The sequence below is a fragment of the Mesoplodon densirostris genome, chromosome 14 (genome assembly GCF_025265405.1).
Source record: "Mesoplodon densirostris isolate mMesDen1 chromosome 14, mMesDen1 primary haplotype, whole genome shotgun sequence".
In the NCBI taxonomy this organism is placed as follows: domain Eukaryota; kingdom Metazoa; phylum Chordata; class Mammalia; order Artiodactyla; family Ziphiidae; genus Mesoplodon; species Mesoplodon densirostris.
In genome coordinates, this window is record NC_082674.1 from 40,543,566 (window position 1) to 40,559,467 (window position 15,902).

General features: G+C 43.8%; 1 protein-coding gene across 2 annotated transcripts in view; it reads right to left on the reverse strand.

Moving 5' to 3' along the window:
* Positions 1-2,167: 2,167 nt before the first annotated feature.
* FSHR (follicle stimulating hormone receptor) overlaps positions 2,168-15,902 on the reverse strand; it is a 171,504-nt gene continuing 157,769 nt past the window's right edge. For both annotated transcript variants that reach the window (XM_060117028.1, XM_060117027.1), the window contains 2 exons: positions 7,897-8,082; positions 2,168-3,401 (listed from right to left, as the gene is read on the reverse strand). In XM_060117028.1, the coding sequence (XP_059973011.1) occupies positions 2,168-3,401; positions 7,897-8,082 (1,420 nt within the window). The remainder of the gene's footprint in view (positions 3,402-7,896; positions 8,083-15,902) is intronic.

The window sequence follows — 15,902 nt, forward strand, 5'->3', positions numbered from 1 at the left end:
TAATATTCCATTGTATATATGTGCCACATCTTCTTTATCCATTCAGTATGGAGGTTCCTTAAAAAACTAAAAATAGAACTACCATACGACCCAGCAGTCCCACTACTGGCACTTAGGTAATTTTAAATATTCTAGTAGCCCCATTAAAAGATATTTTTAAAATAGATGAAATTAATTTTTAAATATATTTGTCTCAGTATGTCCAAAATAATATTGTTCCAAGATGTAATCAATATCAAAATTTTTGAGATACTGTAATTCTTTTTTCTTTGCACTAAATATTTGAAAGCCAGTGTGTCTTTTACTTATAGCATGTCTCAGTTCAGGCTTGCCAGATTTCAAGTGCTCAATAGCCACATGTGGCTAATGGCTACTGTGCTGACCAGCTCAGCTCTGTACTATTTCTACGATACTTATTCCATTTTTCACTAATGCTCATAGTAGATCAAGATGGTGCCAGGTCACATCAGCAGAGGTGATTGCTTTTTCTTCAGCCCTCTAAGGACGCCCCTGTTAATGCATTTGGGACCAACTTTTGAAATGGGGCAAGAGAAGGAAGGATTGGCTTTGACATGGAAAGAGGATACTCTCCGAGGAGACTCAGAGCTTTGTGGGCTGGTCATGGCACAGTGCTTGATGGGGATTTGTGCTTGGTATCTATGATCCAGATTATCCAGATGGAGTCAAAGGTGAAAATAGGTAGGGGAAGTATAGTTATTTATCAGGAATAATATGATGTGATGGAATGAGTTCTAGATCATGGTTGGGAGAACTAGGCACTAGTCCAGGCATTGATCTGGGAGGAGAGAAGTAAATTGACATTCAACAAGCCTATTACAGCATCAGGCACTTTATACCCATTTTCTTTCCCAGTTCTTATAGTAAGCCCAATAGTTAGATATTATAATCAACTCCCATTTACAGAGGAAGACACTGAGCCTAGGGAGGAGGAGTCCTGGCTTATCATGGAGTAAGAATAAAATCTCAGCTCCGATTCCAAAGCTGCTATGTTTTTAACATTATAATCCATATGCACGCCATATAGGTTGTATCTTCTATCAGGGTTTGACTGAAGAAGCAAAAGCAGTCATGCATGCATGTAGGTATATATGGGGTAAATATTTGTTACAGGGAATTGACTTACATGATTGTGGGGATTGGTTAAGTGGTCTCTGTAAGGATGTTGTCTCTACATCTGATGCTAGAGCTTAAAATCCATAGGGCAGGCAGTCATAAAAGGAAGATCATGAGCATGCTTGAAGCCAAGCCTCAGGCACGAGACAGAGCCCCACAAGGTCAAACTGAGCTCCATTTCTGTTATTGTGGCTTCTGACCTTGGTGATAAAAGTGTTCTGCAGAAGTTGGGGCTCTTCCTCATGGAGCTTAGCACATATACTTGCCTTAGGAGGCAGAGAACCTGAAGAAGATTTCAGGGGATGGTGGAGCCATTGCAGGCCCAGCTGTTGCATCACAGCAGTGAGCTGAACCAGCAGATGAGCAACAAAGCGTGAGTGAGAAAATGGCTGCAGCTTCCCTTCCACCCTCCTATTCTCCTGAGAATCATCCCTGTGGCCCACATGGGAAGCATGTAAGAGAGGGAATTCTGGCAAGTGTAGTTCAGCCTACTCAAGTTGACACATTACAAGGCTATCACATTGGTGCTCAGTAGATATTCATTGAGGGAATGAATGAATGAATGAATGAATATTATGCTGCCTCTCTTGGAAGTTCCCTGGGAGTCAGAACACTTAATTTTGGCTCTGCCTCTTGTAAGCCAAGCAATTTTGAACAAGTCACTTAACCCTTTGAGTCTTGTTTTTCTCATCTGTAAAACTCCAAGAATAATTCCTGTTCTGCCTGTTTAATAGGACTTTTATAGGGTTTGGCTGAGATGACCTGAACAAAAGCACTTTGAACATTTATAAAGGATAAAACAAATGTGATGTAGCATTTCATTATTTTAATTATTAATGTTGTTATGAATACTTCAGCTTCCTAATGAATCACATGGAGTTAATAGTTTCTGACTACCTTACCTTATGGATGTGCCAGGAAGATTAAATTAGATGAAGTACGTAGAAGCGCTCTCTCAGCTATGCCAAGGCATATTCTTCAAAGGCAAGTCTTAATAGTCATTCAGCACTCAGAAACATTTGCACAGTGTGTTTTAGTTCTGGGCTAAATGGCTTAGGGGGACAAGTGTGTAATTGGAACCATTGGTAACCCTGGGAACTGGAGGGCAGTGGCCATTCCTTGGATGAAAGTTGTGGGCAGTGGATGAGGTTTCTGTCCTATAGGTCTGGGCGTGCATTTCATAGCAGCCAAACTTGCTCAGCAGAATGAAGAAATCCCTGCGGAAGTTCTTGGTGAAGATAGCATAGAGGAAGGGGTTGGCACAGGAGTTGATGGGGTAGAACAGGACCAGGAGGATCTTTGACTTGGACACAGTGATGAGGGGCACCTTGAGGGAGGCAGAGATGGCAAAGAAGGAGATGGGCGCCATGCAGAGGAAGTCAGTGAAGATGAGCACGGCCATGCGCTTGGCAATCTTGGTGTCACTAGAGGAGGACGTAATGCTGGGGTTTCGCACCGTGAGGTAGATGTGAGCGTAGCAGCCACAGATGACCACAAAGGCCAGGACGTTGAGCACAAGGAGGGACATAACGTACAGCTGTGACAAGGGGCTGTCAATATCCATAGGCAGGCAGATGCTCACCTTCATGTAGCTACTGATGCCAAAGATGGGAATGAGGGCGACTGCAAAAGCAAAGGTCCAGCCCACCAGCATGACGCTGGTAGCATGGCGGAGCTGTACTTTGCGTTCCAGCTGCATGGCGTGGGTGATGGTGTGCCACCTTTCCAGCGTGATGGCTGTCAGAGTGTAGACTGAGAGCTCACTGGCAAAGACAGTGAAAAAGCCGGCAGCATCACAGCCTGCTCCAGTTTGCCAGTCAATGGCGTAGTTGTGGTACTGGCTTTTGGTGTGGATATCAACTGATGCTATGAGCAGCAGGTAGATTCCAATGCAGAGGTCAGCAAAGGCCAAATTGCACATGAGGAACCGGGGGACCGTGAGTTTGTATTGGCTGGTGATCAGGATCGTGAGCACCAGGATGTTCCCAGTGATGGCCAGGATGCTAATGAACCATATCAAGACTCTGAGAATGTCATACCCCATGATATCTTCACATGGATTGAATGCATCTGGCTCGGGGGAGCAAGTCACGTCAACCACTTCATTGCATAAGTCATAGTCAAATTCACTGTACATCATGTCAAATCCTTTGGCATAGCTGGACTCATTGTCTTCTGCCAAAGAGACTCTCTGACCCCTAGCCTGAGTCATATCATCAACTTCTTGCCTTAAAATAGATTTGTTGCAAATTGGATGAAGGTCAGAGCTAGAAAAATACAAAAAGGAATGGAATCAGTATGTTGGATCCAGAATGGCAAATATATCACTGTCTTTACATGGGGTAGAGAGTGGGGTTTCTTCCTGAGAGTTTGTTTTTTCTTCTAACAGTTTGTCTGCCCTTGAGGCTAAACTCAAGGGTTAATGCTGCTTACTGTAAATGAACAGAACAACTCGTGCATATATTCCTAGAGTTGGATGGCCCACCGGGGAAACCATCTGGCCACAACCTGAATGTGGGGAGGAAGGCGCCTGGGACTAGCTCAGCTTTGCTGTTAAGTGCAAATAATTTACAGACCTAATATCAACTCTACCCTCACCCTTCCCCATCTCCATTCAGCCCTCTCTTCATATGCCTGAGTAGGGTATACCCCCTTTCCTCTACTCTAAACTCCAGTCCTGGAAGATCTGGACTGTCCTCTGACTCAAATAAGAGTTTATTTTATCTACATAAATTAGAAGATCAGAGCCTGTAGTTGGTTCCCAGCCAGCCCTGTCCCTGGCTCTTTGGTACTCAGGCTACCAGGAGGTCTGCTAATTTGCCTGAAATGTTACTGAGGGGCCTATTCTTTATTATTTCACTCAACAAGCCTCAGGCATGTATTTGTCTGCAAGGTAATCCTGGCTCTCTCACATTAAGTAGTTCGCTAGTGAGTGCCCAAAAGGGCAAATGCAGGTGCAAGAGGGGCTAATTTATTCCAAGACTGTAACTCATTCCCTGAGGAGCTGGCTCTTCTCAGGCTCACATTTCTGTCTTAGCTTTCCCTTTAAACCCCAGTGTACAAGAGGCCTCATCAACAGAAGAGAGGCACTTCCAGAAGGGATTTGAATGAAAGCCAGATGATAAATATTCTATCCAGACAAGTGGATAGTGCCTGTAGAGCCAGAGGGTAATAGTTCTGTTTTGAAGAAAAAGCTTAAGGAATGGGAATGTTTCACATTGGGTCTTCTTTTGGATGGAAATGAGTGTGTGTGTACACACACACACACACACACACACACACACACACACTCCCTTCCTCCCTCCCTCCCTCCCTCCCTCCCTCCCTGAGGGGCAAGCTCACAGCAATGGTAAGTGACTGCATTTCTCTCGGGCCTTAACATAATCTCTTAAGTGAGTGGGGAGGTGAGTGTTAAAACTCTTCAAAGACCCCCCTTCCCAGTAAGACGGAGAGAGTGACTGGGGCGTGGAGGAGGTAAAGATTCCATTAGGTACTAAATGAGGGCTGGCCAAGTGTGCCAGCAGACCCGGACTGAACTTTTCCACATCAGCCTCTAGGAGAAGGGGCTGTTAGTGAGAACCCTCTCCTTTCTCTCCCCTCCAGAAAGTGAACTGAATTGCCAGAAAGTCATTTTCCCTTGGATCAAGGGACTCCTTTTTTCTTTCCTGGATAATGTGTCATTTGTTGTTTTAGAGACTGATAGGGCTTCTCACATCAGTCACAGTTTACGCTAAGGAGGTTAAACAGTTAACATATGTGTAATTGAAAATGTGCAGAAAATCTTTTGGTTTAGTCAGAGATCTTACAAGAAAGGTGAGGCAAGTTCAGAGATGGGCAAAGAGGGGACAAGAGAATCACTTTGTTTCTTATTCTAACTCCCAATTCCTAAACCCTGTCATTGGATTAGTGGCAGCCCAGTTCTAGGAACAGGAAGTAAGTAACCTGGTGCCAACAGACTGTAATTCGGTTCACTGAAACAGATCTGACTAACCATCTAGACAGACACAGCCTTTGCTTCCCGGGGCTTATGTTGGCTTCGGTGAAGATGCTTATTTTTGATATGCTACGAACATGTTTTAAATATAGATGCTTCCCTTTCCTGAAACAGAAGTGACCCAATGACATGAGTGGGGGAAAGGTAAACAATGTATGTCTCTTAGAGAAGAATAGAAAGAAAAATGGAAGCAGGGGAAATAAAATCATGCCTCTGCAGTACCTCGGCAAACCCTAAGTATTATAAAGAGTTGGGAATTCAGTTTGGGGTGAGGTTAAAAAGTAGTACTCCTGGATCCCAATAAATCAATGAACAGATACTTGGGAAATGCATGGCAGAGTGGCCGAGAGCCTGAGCTTTGGAGACAGACGGACAGACCAGAGAGTTTGGATCTGAGTTTGTTTGGTGTTTGTCAAGTTATTTACTGTCTCTGAGCCTCAGTTTCTCCCTTTGTGAGAAGGGAATAAAAATGGTGTTTTTACCTTTGTGAAAATTAAATGAGATAAAGCTGCAAAGTATTACAGTGCCTGGCAGTGAGTACTTGACAAGTATCAGCCATATGAAGAGAGAGGATGGGGTTACTTACTGAGTTCATGTTGAGGTCTAGGCCCTATGTGAGTACTTAATGAATATGCCACAGTGCATCAGTTTAAAATCTAGCCAGAAAGAAAAGGCCTAAATACAATAAATAACAAAACTAGGGCAAAATATCAATGCAAGCTGAGTATGGACATAACTGGTTAAATGACAGATGAGGGGCATGGTTAATAAGGTCTTTCCATGAAAGTCCATGAGGTCCATTGGCCAAAATGTCACAGTCACAAGGGCCTAACATTTACACTTCAGGCATTATTTCCAAATGGGGATTGGAAGAATGATTTCATCACACAACTTTAAACTCAAATTTCATTACCTAACCACACCTACAGTTATCTTCTGAATAGCAGAGCCATATTGTTTTGGGTTTGTGAATTTGTTAAAGACTAAAAACCATTGCTATTTTTGTTACCCCGTTTTGGCACGTCTTCCTAGAAGAGGCATGGGCCTCTCCTTTGCTGCACCTGACAAGCCCTGATGTAAGTTACAATAGGGACCTAGAAAGGGTGAGAGCCCGGTGGTCTGGAGGGATCAGGGAAGCCTTCAAGTCATGGTACAATGTAAGGCAGACGCGGAGATTTCTAGTCGGGAGAGCCCTGAGGCCACACCTACACTATCAAGGGGAGTCTCAGCAACAGAGGAAGAGGATATATTTCTCTGGTGTGTGCGCGCTGAGGCAGACAGCACATGATGTACAGCTCCTTCAGTGATCTTAACGTCCTCTGAGATTTCTCCTGGGGGGTATTTAGTTCCAGGGTTTGGGCAGTGAAATGGGTATCTTTCTTGCCCTGGCTGGAATATCTCTTCCTGGAATATATAAGAGGTGGGCCTTGCTGCCTTAGCCCAAGCCCAAGCCCTTAAGAATTCTAGTCATTAGGAAGAAATCCGCTGGCCCTTGAGCTAATCTGTGAGGAGTGTCTGATTCTGGAGAGTTCCCCAATGATGCATGCTAATTCTGAAGAGTGGCCCCTTTTCTGCAGATCCTTTAAATGGGTCTGAGTGTGGACTGCTAGTTAACTTAGGGTGTGTACTGTTTGGTTGTTTCACTTTGCTTTAGAGTAGGGGACATGTCTGCATGTTAAGGTTGAGTAATAGAGACTGCATTAAGTGGTGAAAGAGTGTCCCAGAAGCTGTATTCGTGCTGGGCTACTGTACAAGTGTGGGAATGAGGCGTCATCTGATTGAGTGCCACTGTGTGGTATGAATTTTATCAGTGAGTTTAGGAGAGGCAGAAAGCTTTGAGAACTCGTGATAGCCCATAAACTATATCTCCAGTGGATCCTTTAAATACCTGGACATGTAATCTCTAAAGTACTCCCTCTCCACTCTCTCCAGAACCTCAACTTTTTAACCAGTTACCCACTAGGACTTGGTTTTGTTTGGATTACCCTCTGTACTTTGGGGCTCCTGGAACCTGAGCAGCCTGGAAAGCCAAAGTGAACAGATGTCACAATCTTAGTCCTCCCTCTGAGGTGCTAAGCTCCAAAGATGGGTTAGGTAGGTTTCAAGTTGCTGGAATGTGTTGCGGGTGTGTGCATCAGTCTTTGCTATGGCATTTATGCTTCTCCCTTCCAAAGCTGACTTTGATGGTCCCTGGCACACTTATGGGGTGCAGAGTTTGGAACTTGAAGGATAAATCCATGTCGGGACAAAGGGAAAAGGGAACAAATATTTATTAAGCATCAGCTGCGAGTCAGGCTTGCTTGGTGTTTTTCCTGTTAGCTCATTTAATATTTGGTTGGTAGCCTACCATGTGGGTAGCCCTCTCCTGTGTGAGCCCATTTTCACAGAGAACACTAAAGCTTTGATCTAGACTATGCCTAAGGGATTTCTTTCTTTTTTTTGCGGTACACGGGTCTCTCACTGTTGTGGCCTCTCCCATTGTGGAGCACAGGCTCCGGACGCGCAGGCCCAGCGGCCATGGCTCACGGGCCCAGCCACTCCGTGGTATGTGGGATCTTCCCAGACCGGGGCACGAACCCGTGTCCCCCGCATCGGCAGGGAGACTTTCAACCACTGCACCACCAGGGAAGCCCTGCCTAAGGGATTTCATCGTGGATGCCTCTGCCAGGGGATCCTCTTCATGCCACACAGGTGTAGAAGTTGTGGACCAAGGTCTGCATTGGAGAAATGCCCAAGTAGGGCTCAGGGCCGGACACGAGAAGACTCACATCTGCCGCCTCCAGTTGGCAAAGATGCAGCAGTGGCTGGGGTAGGTGAGGCTGGCCTCCACGAGTGTGACAAAAGCTTCCAGACTGGGGAGCTTTTTTAAGTTGTAAGTTGACTTGGCCCGCAGCTTCTTAAGATTTCCTAAGCCATAGCTAGGCAGGGAATGGATCCTGGTTCTTGAAATATCTCTGTAAGGAGAAAAGGTAAACATAACCTGATTACTATGGGCCTAACATTTTCTGCTCTGTTAGCCGTCAACATAGCAGCCACAGTAGTGATATTTTTACATGGGTGAGGAGGGAGACTCCAATTCATCCAGCACACCTTGGTCAGATCAATATTTGGCTAAAGGGACATTTGGCCCCTATATCTGTGGTAGGAGGACATAGATAACATGCCACTCTGTATCCTGGATGTACTTGCATCCTGGCTGATCTGGGGCTTAAATGTATCTCTTTCCCCTTCCACAGTCTATCTATAGAATAGATACCCACGAATTTCCATAGGACCGAGGAAGTGAGATCATTTCCTCCTCACCATAAAACTAGATGTAAAAATATATCCAGTGAGCTGGAGTGGTCTCTGTGGCCATATTTCAGAAAAGGATGCAAAGAGAACACACCATAAGGGGAAAAGGTATCTGGTGGGCAACAGAGGTACCCTCAGCACAAAGTCAAAGTGGCAATAGAGAGTGGTGGTGGTGAGCATGGTATCCACAGCCAGACTTGCCTGCTCGTGTACCCTGCCCCTCTATCTATTAGACTGGTGACCTCGGTCAAGTTATCTCACTTCTCCATGTGTCAGTTTCCTCGGCTATAAAACAGGAATAATAATCATACCTACCTCAGAGGGTTGTTGTGAGAATTAAATGAGCTAAAGTACATAGAGAACTTCCTGACCAACAGACAGCACTTGATGACTGGCAGCTGTTATCAGAAAACATCTCACTCACACACTCACACACACACACACGCACACACGCACACACACAGTTGTTCTTGCTTTGTCGGAGAGTCTCTGCCTTGGTGAAACAGGAGGTCTATATGGAAACCAGTGTAAATGGTCATTTTAACCAGGTCCCTGTCACTGGAGGGTTCCAGAATCCCATCCTTTCTGGCAGCAACACCAGTAACATGGACCATTTTCTGGCTGCACTGTTGGCAGCTGAAACCCTCAACACAACCTGACCAGTGGGGTGGGAGTGAAGAGATTTAAATGGCATCAGCTTAGACCTGTTGGGGCCAGAAGGTTGGCCGTAAATGAGTACTTCTGATGGGAGTGGTAGCAAGTGATGACCAGGATGGATTCATTTCAAGCATCCTTGGGTATACTTGGTGAAGGAGAATCTTCTAATGTCTGCATTTCCTGTAAGTCAAAGCACTGGGTGCTAGGAGCAATGAAACTTGGGGGTGTGAATATGCATCTGGTACCCCATGTGTTCTCCCAGTCTGGTGAAAATTACTTTCTCAAAGCCTTGTTTTCATTGTGTCATTCATTCTCTTGCTCAAAAGTTTATAATGCTTCCTGTTGTTCAATGAAACCTACTCGTAGCTGCTGCCCCATTGTCACTTCCCTTTCCCAATCAAACTTCTTATACTAGTTGTCCCTACTTGATGTCACCATTCCTCATTTCCCATTCCAACTCAGTTTCTTCCCAGTCCCTAGGGAAACAATACACACTAAGGTAACTATGATGACCAGCACATCATATCCAGCACTTTGTACTTCATTAGAAGTTCTAACCTTAGTTCTTCATTGGAAGTTGCTCTTAGTTCTAACCTTCTTGATTTCTCAATTACATTTCACCCGTAAAGCACTTCTCCCTCCTGAGACAGTCTTTTTCTTGGCATCACATTCTTTTCAATTTCTTCTGACATCTACTTTGACTTATTTCTGATTTTTTCTTTTTCCTTTATCTATTGGCATTCCTCTAAACTCAGGCCCCTTTCTGACTGTACATAATCTTCCCAGGTGATCTCACCCACTTCCTTGGTTTCAGATACCAGGTATATGCTGATGGCTTCCCAATGTATATCCCAGTTCAGATACTACTTCTGAACTCCAAGCCCAGATAATCCATTGTCCATCAGATCCCACTCTTTTGATAACTTGCATAACTGAATTTACCATCTTCCTTGTAAATATGTTCGTCCTTTTGCTTTTCTTATCTTAGCAAATGATTCCTCCATCTCCCCCTGTCGTTCAGGATAGAAGTCCTTCACCCCTCCCCCTCCTTCCCTCGGACTCAGTTTTCTTCTTCTCACAAGCCTAACTTTTACATTTGTTTCAAATCGATCCGCTTTTTTTTTGCCACAGCTTTAGTCTAAGTTACCATAATCTCTGCCTAGAGAGAAAGGCAACAGTCTCATAGCTGTTCTTCTCATGATCATTGTATTAAGGTTCTTCAGAGAAACAGAACCACTAGGATATATAGAGATATATAAGAGGAGATTTATTATGGAATTTGGCTCATGTGATTTTGGAGGCCGAGAAGTCTCATGATATGCCATCTACAAGCTGGAGAACCAGGAAAGTTTGTGGTATAATTCAGTCAGAGACAAAGGCCTGAGGACCAGGAAAGCCACTGGTTTAAGTGTCAGAGTCTGAAGGCCCAAGAACCAAGACCCCTGATGCACAAGGCCAGGAGAAGATGGATGTTCCAGCTCTGAAAGAAAAGAAGCACATTTGCCCTTCCTCTGCCTTTATGTTCTATTAGGGCCCTCAACTGGTTAGATGATGCCCACCCACATGGGGAGGATGAATCTTTTTTACTCAGTCTATTGATTCCAATGCTAATCTCTTCTGAAAACACTCTCATAGGCACCCTCAGAAATAATATTTTACCAGCTATCTGGGCATCCCATGGCCCAGTCAACTTGACACATAAAGTTAATCATCGTGGCCATCTAGCTCTCTCTCTAATGCAATCTTTACACTGCAGATTGGGTGATATTTTTAAAATGCCAATTACTTGTGACTTCCTGCTTATAACTAGTCAATTGTTCCCCATTACATTCCAGTGAAGTACAAAGCACTGGACATGATGTGCTGGTCTTGCCTCACTTCTCTCACATCCGTTCTGTGCCCTTTTCTGTGTTCTGCTCTGTATTGCAGGAGAGGTGGCCTCCAAGGGTTCCATTTCCCAGGTAACACCTTGTCAATCAGCTTTCAGCTGGGTTCAGCAAATGGGACTGGAGGGTGGGCAGAAGGGTGAACTTAGGCATTTCCCATCCCTTCTTTACCTCAGGCAGCAGCTCCTCTGTGATTCCAGCTGTCATCAAACAGATCTGCTGAGGATCCAGCAGCTACGAGTCGTCCCAGATCCCACATCCTCACTGAGCACTTAAGTCCTAGGACTAGTAGCAATAATCTCAGGACTGCTAAAGCCCTGCTTGATATTTAGACAAATGTACATGATCAGAGTTAAGGATTACCATTTATGTAAAACCTATGTATATTTTACTTAGTTCCCCTCCTTGTTAGATGCCAAATAGATCAAATTTGTCAATGCTACTGTTCAAATACTTCACTGTGCTTGCTGATTTTTTCACTTGCTTGTTCTATCACTCCTGAGAAAAGTACACTAAAATCTCCGACTATGATTTTGGATTGGTATACTACTACTTCAAGTTTTGTTAATCTTTGCTTTACATATTTTTGAGGATAATTTTTTTAGGTACATATAAATATAGAATTTTTACATCTTCCTGGTGACTTTCTTTATGTCTAGTTATATTTGTCTCCTGACTCTTTGGACATTTCTTCTTTGCTGGTTCCTTCCTGAACTCCAACTTTTAGACCCATGGGCTCAGAGCCTCGCCTTCTTTCCTCCATTTTCACTTACCCTGTAGGTGAACTCCTCTAGTCTTATGACTTAAACACCATTTATATGCTGATGTCCCCTCCTCCCTCCCAATTTTTATCTTGAGGCTGCTTTTCTCTCCTAAACTCCAGACTCATATTTCAGCTACCTCCTTATAATCTCTACTTGGATGTCGAATAAGAAGGTGAAGCTTTAGATATTAAAAATTGAGCTCCCAATATTTCCCCAAACCTGCTCTACTTACAGCCTTTCCAGTTGTTCCTGCAAAAACTTGGAAGTCATCCTTGACTCCTCTTTCTCTCACACCCCACATGCAAACCCTCAGCAAAATAACTTGGCTTTACCTTCCACATAGATCTGGAATTTAACTACTGCTCACGGCATTCATTGCCATCACCATGAGGTAAAACTTCTCGGTGTTCCAAGGTCTAGTTCTTGCCTACGTATTCTAATTCTTCAGAGCTGGGGTCCCTGGAGATAAGTGTTTGATCCATGAACCTTTGTCCTTGTGGTGAGTCTTCGCTCTCTGCTGCTGAAAGATCCAGCTGTCCTGTCCTGTTCTCCACTTAGCCTTTCCATTGTTCCAGAGCTTCTCAACTTTATTCTCTGCCCTAAAATAATCTTTCTAGTTTCTCTCTTCAGGCAATTGCCCCTCTGACCAGTTCTGCTATTGATACTCTGGTCCCGGTGACCAAGTTCTTGTTTTGCCTGGTCTATGGGGTCTTCTTTTTTCCCTCAAATATGGAAGGGAGCAAAGATTGCCTGTTTTGTCTAAAGCAGTTCAAGGCTTCCTCCAAGGAATGAGGTGAAGGTGTAAACAAAGTGCTTCAGGAATAATTTAAACCAGGGCGATCATTTATTACCTGCCATCAACATTTGTCATATTTCTAAAATCAAGTGATACAAAACAGAAGACTATTTTTTCTTAGTTATGCCTTCCCCCCTTGATTTTAAAATATACAAAAATCACAGTAATTGAACATTTCCAAAAATAAACAGATTTTTGTATTCTGTGCAATGCCATGGTATTCTCTCATTGACTCTGTAGTCGATTAAAGATGACTGTAAATTCTTTATACTCTCCCATAGAGGGTCTGTTTGCCCTTCCCTTGAATCCAGGCTGAACTGTGATGTCTTTGGCCTATAGTAGAGTATGATGAAAGTGTTGCTGTACCAGTTCTGGACTTTGCCCTTCAGAGCACTGATAGCTTCTAAATTGGTCTTATAGAGCCCTAAGCTGTAGTGAAAGAACTCTGATGCCCTGAGAGTGCCATGCTGGAAAAAGTCTAAGCCATGCACAGAGGGTTCTGGAGGATGAGATGCTGTGTGTGTGTATGTGTGTGTGTCTGTCTGTGTCTGTGTGTGTCTGTGTCTGTGTGTCTGTAGAGAGGTACCAAGGAGCCCAGATGCACCAGATATATGAGTGAAGGGTACAGCTTGGAGTAGACCCCCCGGACCCAGCCACCTGAGCTGACATCACGTGGATCAGAGACAAGCCACCCAAACTTCTAAAACATAAAACTGTGGGGAAAATGGAATGATTGTTTTAAGCCACTGAGTTTAAGGATAGCTTTTATGCAGAAATAGAGTACCCAAACAGACTCGCATTGAAGTCTCTGAGATTCTATCATCCCCATCATTTTTAACAGCTGTAGATGTATTTTTCCTTGAACGTCATTAAGAGTGCAATAGCACTATAGTCTGTATACTTTCTGCCTCTCTCACTTACCATCTTTTGCTTTATATACTAGCTGTTTGTATTTGCATTTTCTCTCTCCTGGAAGGCAGAGGGCTCCTTGCATTCTCAGCAGTGCCTTCCACATAGTAAGCACCCGGAAAATTGTTGCTTTGTTCAAAGATAGGCTGGGGAATGGCAACGATGGAGGATTGGGAAAGGAACTAGATAGATCACCCCAGCCAGCTGTGATGTCCTCTGACCTCTAGCACTTACAGAGACTCTGGTACCCTGTATTATCTCTTCTGTTGTTTCATACTATTCAGCTTTTCATGTATATTTGTTTTGTCTCCTCAGCCAGGTTTCAGATGCTCTGAGAGCAGGGATTACTAAGATACTTTTGTGTTCTACACGATATTAATATTTGGCACAGAGCTGGGTTCATGAAATCTACTCAGTGGATACAGAGATGCCTCAGCATCATAAAAAAAATGAGAAGTTGAAGCAAGTCTCACAGAAGAGCAATTCTAAAGGGAGAAAGATGCAAGGCAGATTGAGAGGAAATCTGGATTTAAAGGGGACTCAGCAAAACGGTGCTTCTGCAGCAGGCAATTATATGTGACTGAGAGTATCAAAGGAATCAAGGAAGAGAGCATCCTTGTGCAAAGTTTACAAGGAGCAGACACAGATTGAAGACTAAATAGACTAATGCTTGTGTGGGTTGACCTGCATGCAATCCAGCGACTAGGTGTTGGATGGGGAAGCCTGCTCGGGAAGCGTTGGTGCCTTTCTGTCTGCTGAGTGTTCTGGAGTTAGCTTGTATTTTGGGTTCCTCCTCATCACAGCTCCAAAATATATGAGCTGCTGTCATTTTCACTAGGTGGCTTTGCTTCTGGGGGACTGTGGCATCTTGTCAGTGTCCTGGGATCCCGAGCTTCCACTGGTGGATATTGAAAGGAGGGAGTGGTTGGTAGGAGAGAGATGCAGAGTCACTTAGAGTTTGGTAAAGCAAAAGTCTTTAGCAGAAGTAGTTCCTGGGTGATAGGGAAATAAAAGTGTTTGTAGAAGTGTTTACTTCAAGCTTACTGCATACTTGCTGGGGTGAGCAAACATGGAAACTATCATAAGACTTCCATATTTTGGACTGGCAGAAAAATGTTTTCTCTGGTATCTCCACGGATTAAGAAAAGTCCATAGACATTTATATCAGCAGGGGAAGGGGTAATCATGGGCTGGTGTTTTTAATCCTTGTCTTTCAGGCTGGTCTCATGCTGACAGCCTTTCTTTTTAAGGTGCCACTTTGGTTAACATTTCAGCACATGCTACATTCTGGCTGGTTTTGAGAATTTAAATCCTGAAACGTAGTACCAACAGGAGACTCATAAGACAATGGCTGAAGAGATTTCATAATCCTGAACTGTTTCAACATTGTTAGGATTCTTGATTTTGAGATACAAAGTAGAAAGGGAAACAGCAGTCAGTAATAAGACACTGAGTCAGGAGAGTTAAACTGTGCTCTGTGCCCCATTTAATAAAGTGTGTTATAGCCAGTGCCACAAATTTGATTTGAACAATTTCTACTTTTCCCAGCAAAGATATTGTTACAGGTCAATCATTTCCATAAGTGAGAGCACATTTCTGGTGTATACTACACTGACAGATGGCTAGAAGACCTCTCTTTCATGATCCCAGGCGGAATAAAAAGGCAATTTGCTTATCTATAGGACTGTGCGTACACTGGTAATGGAAGAGAATCATTCTTATACAAATACCTCAGTGTTTGAATCTGAACCATCAAATGAATCTGAGCTATAGCCAAACCAATTTGATAAACCATCAGAATATGATTGTACCGGCTCCAGCCTGCAAAGGCAATGCGTTAAATTTTCCCCACAGGAAATGGTTTCCCAAGGAAACAGCAATTGCTTGATTGCTAAAAAAAAAAAAAAAAAAAAAAAAAAAAAGAAAGAAAGAAGGAAGGAAAGGAAGGAAGGAAGAAAAAGAAAACTTGAGTGAGTTCAGAATATCAGGTGAAAACTCAGATGGCTACTGATGTTCAAGGTCAAGACTCATGAGGGGGAAGTCAGGATGCTAGACTGCTCCTGGGAAACTCAATGGAGCTTGTCTGTGTGCCCCTAGCTTTCTCTGCATCTATTTCTCTTTGCAGTGGAACATCTCATCCTTGCACCCTCAGGTGTTCAGAGGCTCCCTGTTTTACACTCAACTAAAATTTTTGCCTTCAGGAAAGGAGTTATGTTTGGTTTGGGTGCCCTCCCCTTAACTCTTTTAGAATCCCTTGCATATATCTACTAGGGACAAAACACTGAGCCTGTTGGGGAGGGAGATTCACCCCAGTTAGCTCTTGGAGGAGATACTCTGGAGACCCGGACAAGCTTCCCCGTTCCCAGCACTGGTTCTAGGGCAGTGATTCTCAGTGTGCTTTCTGTACCAGCAACGTCAGCTTCACCTGCAAAGTTGTTAGAGGTGCAGGTTCTCAGGCCCACCCCTTA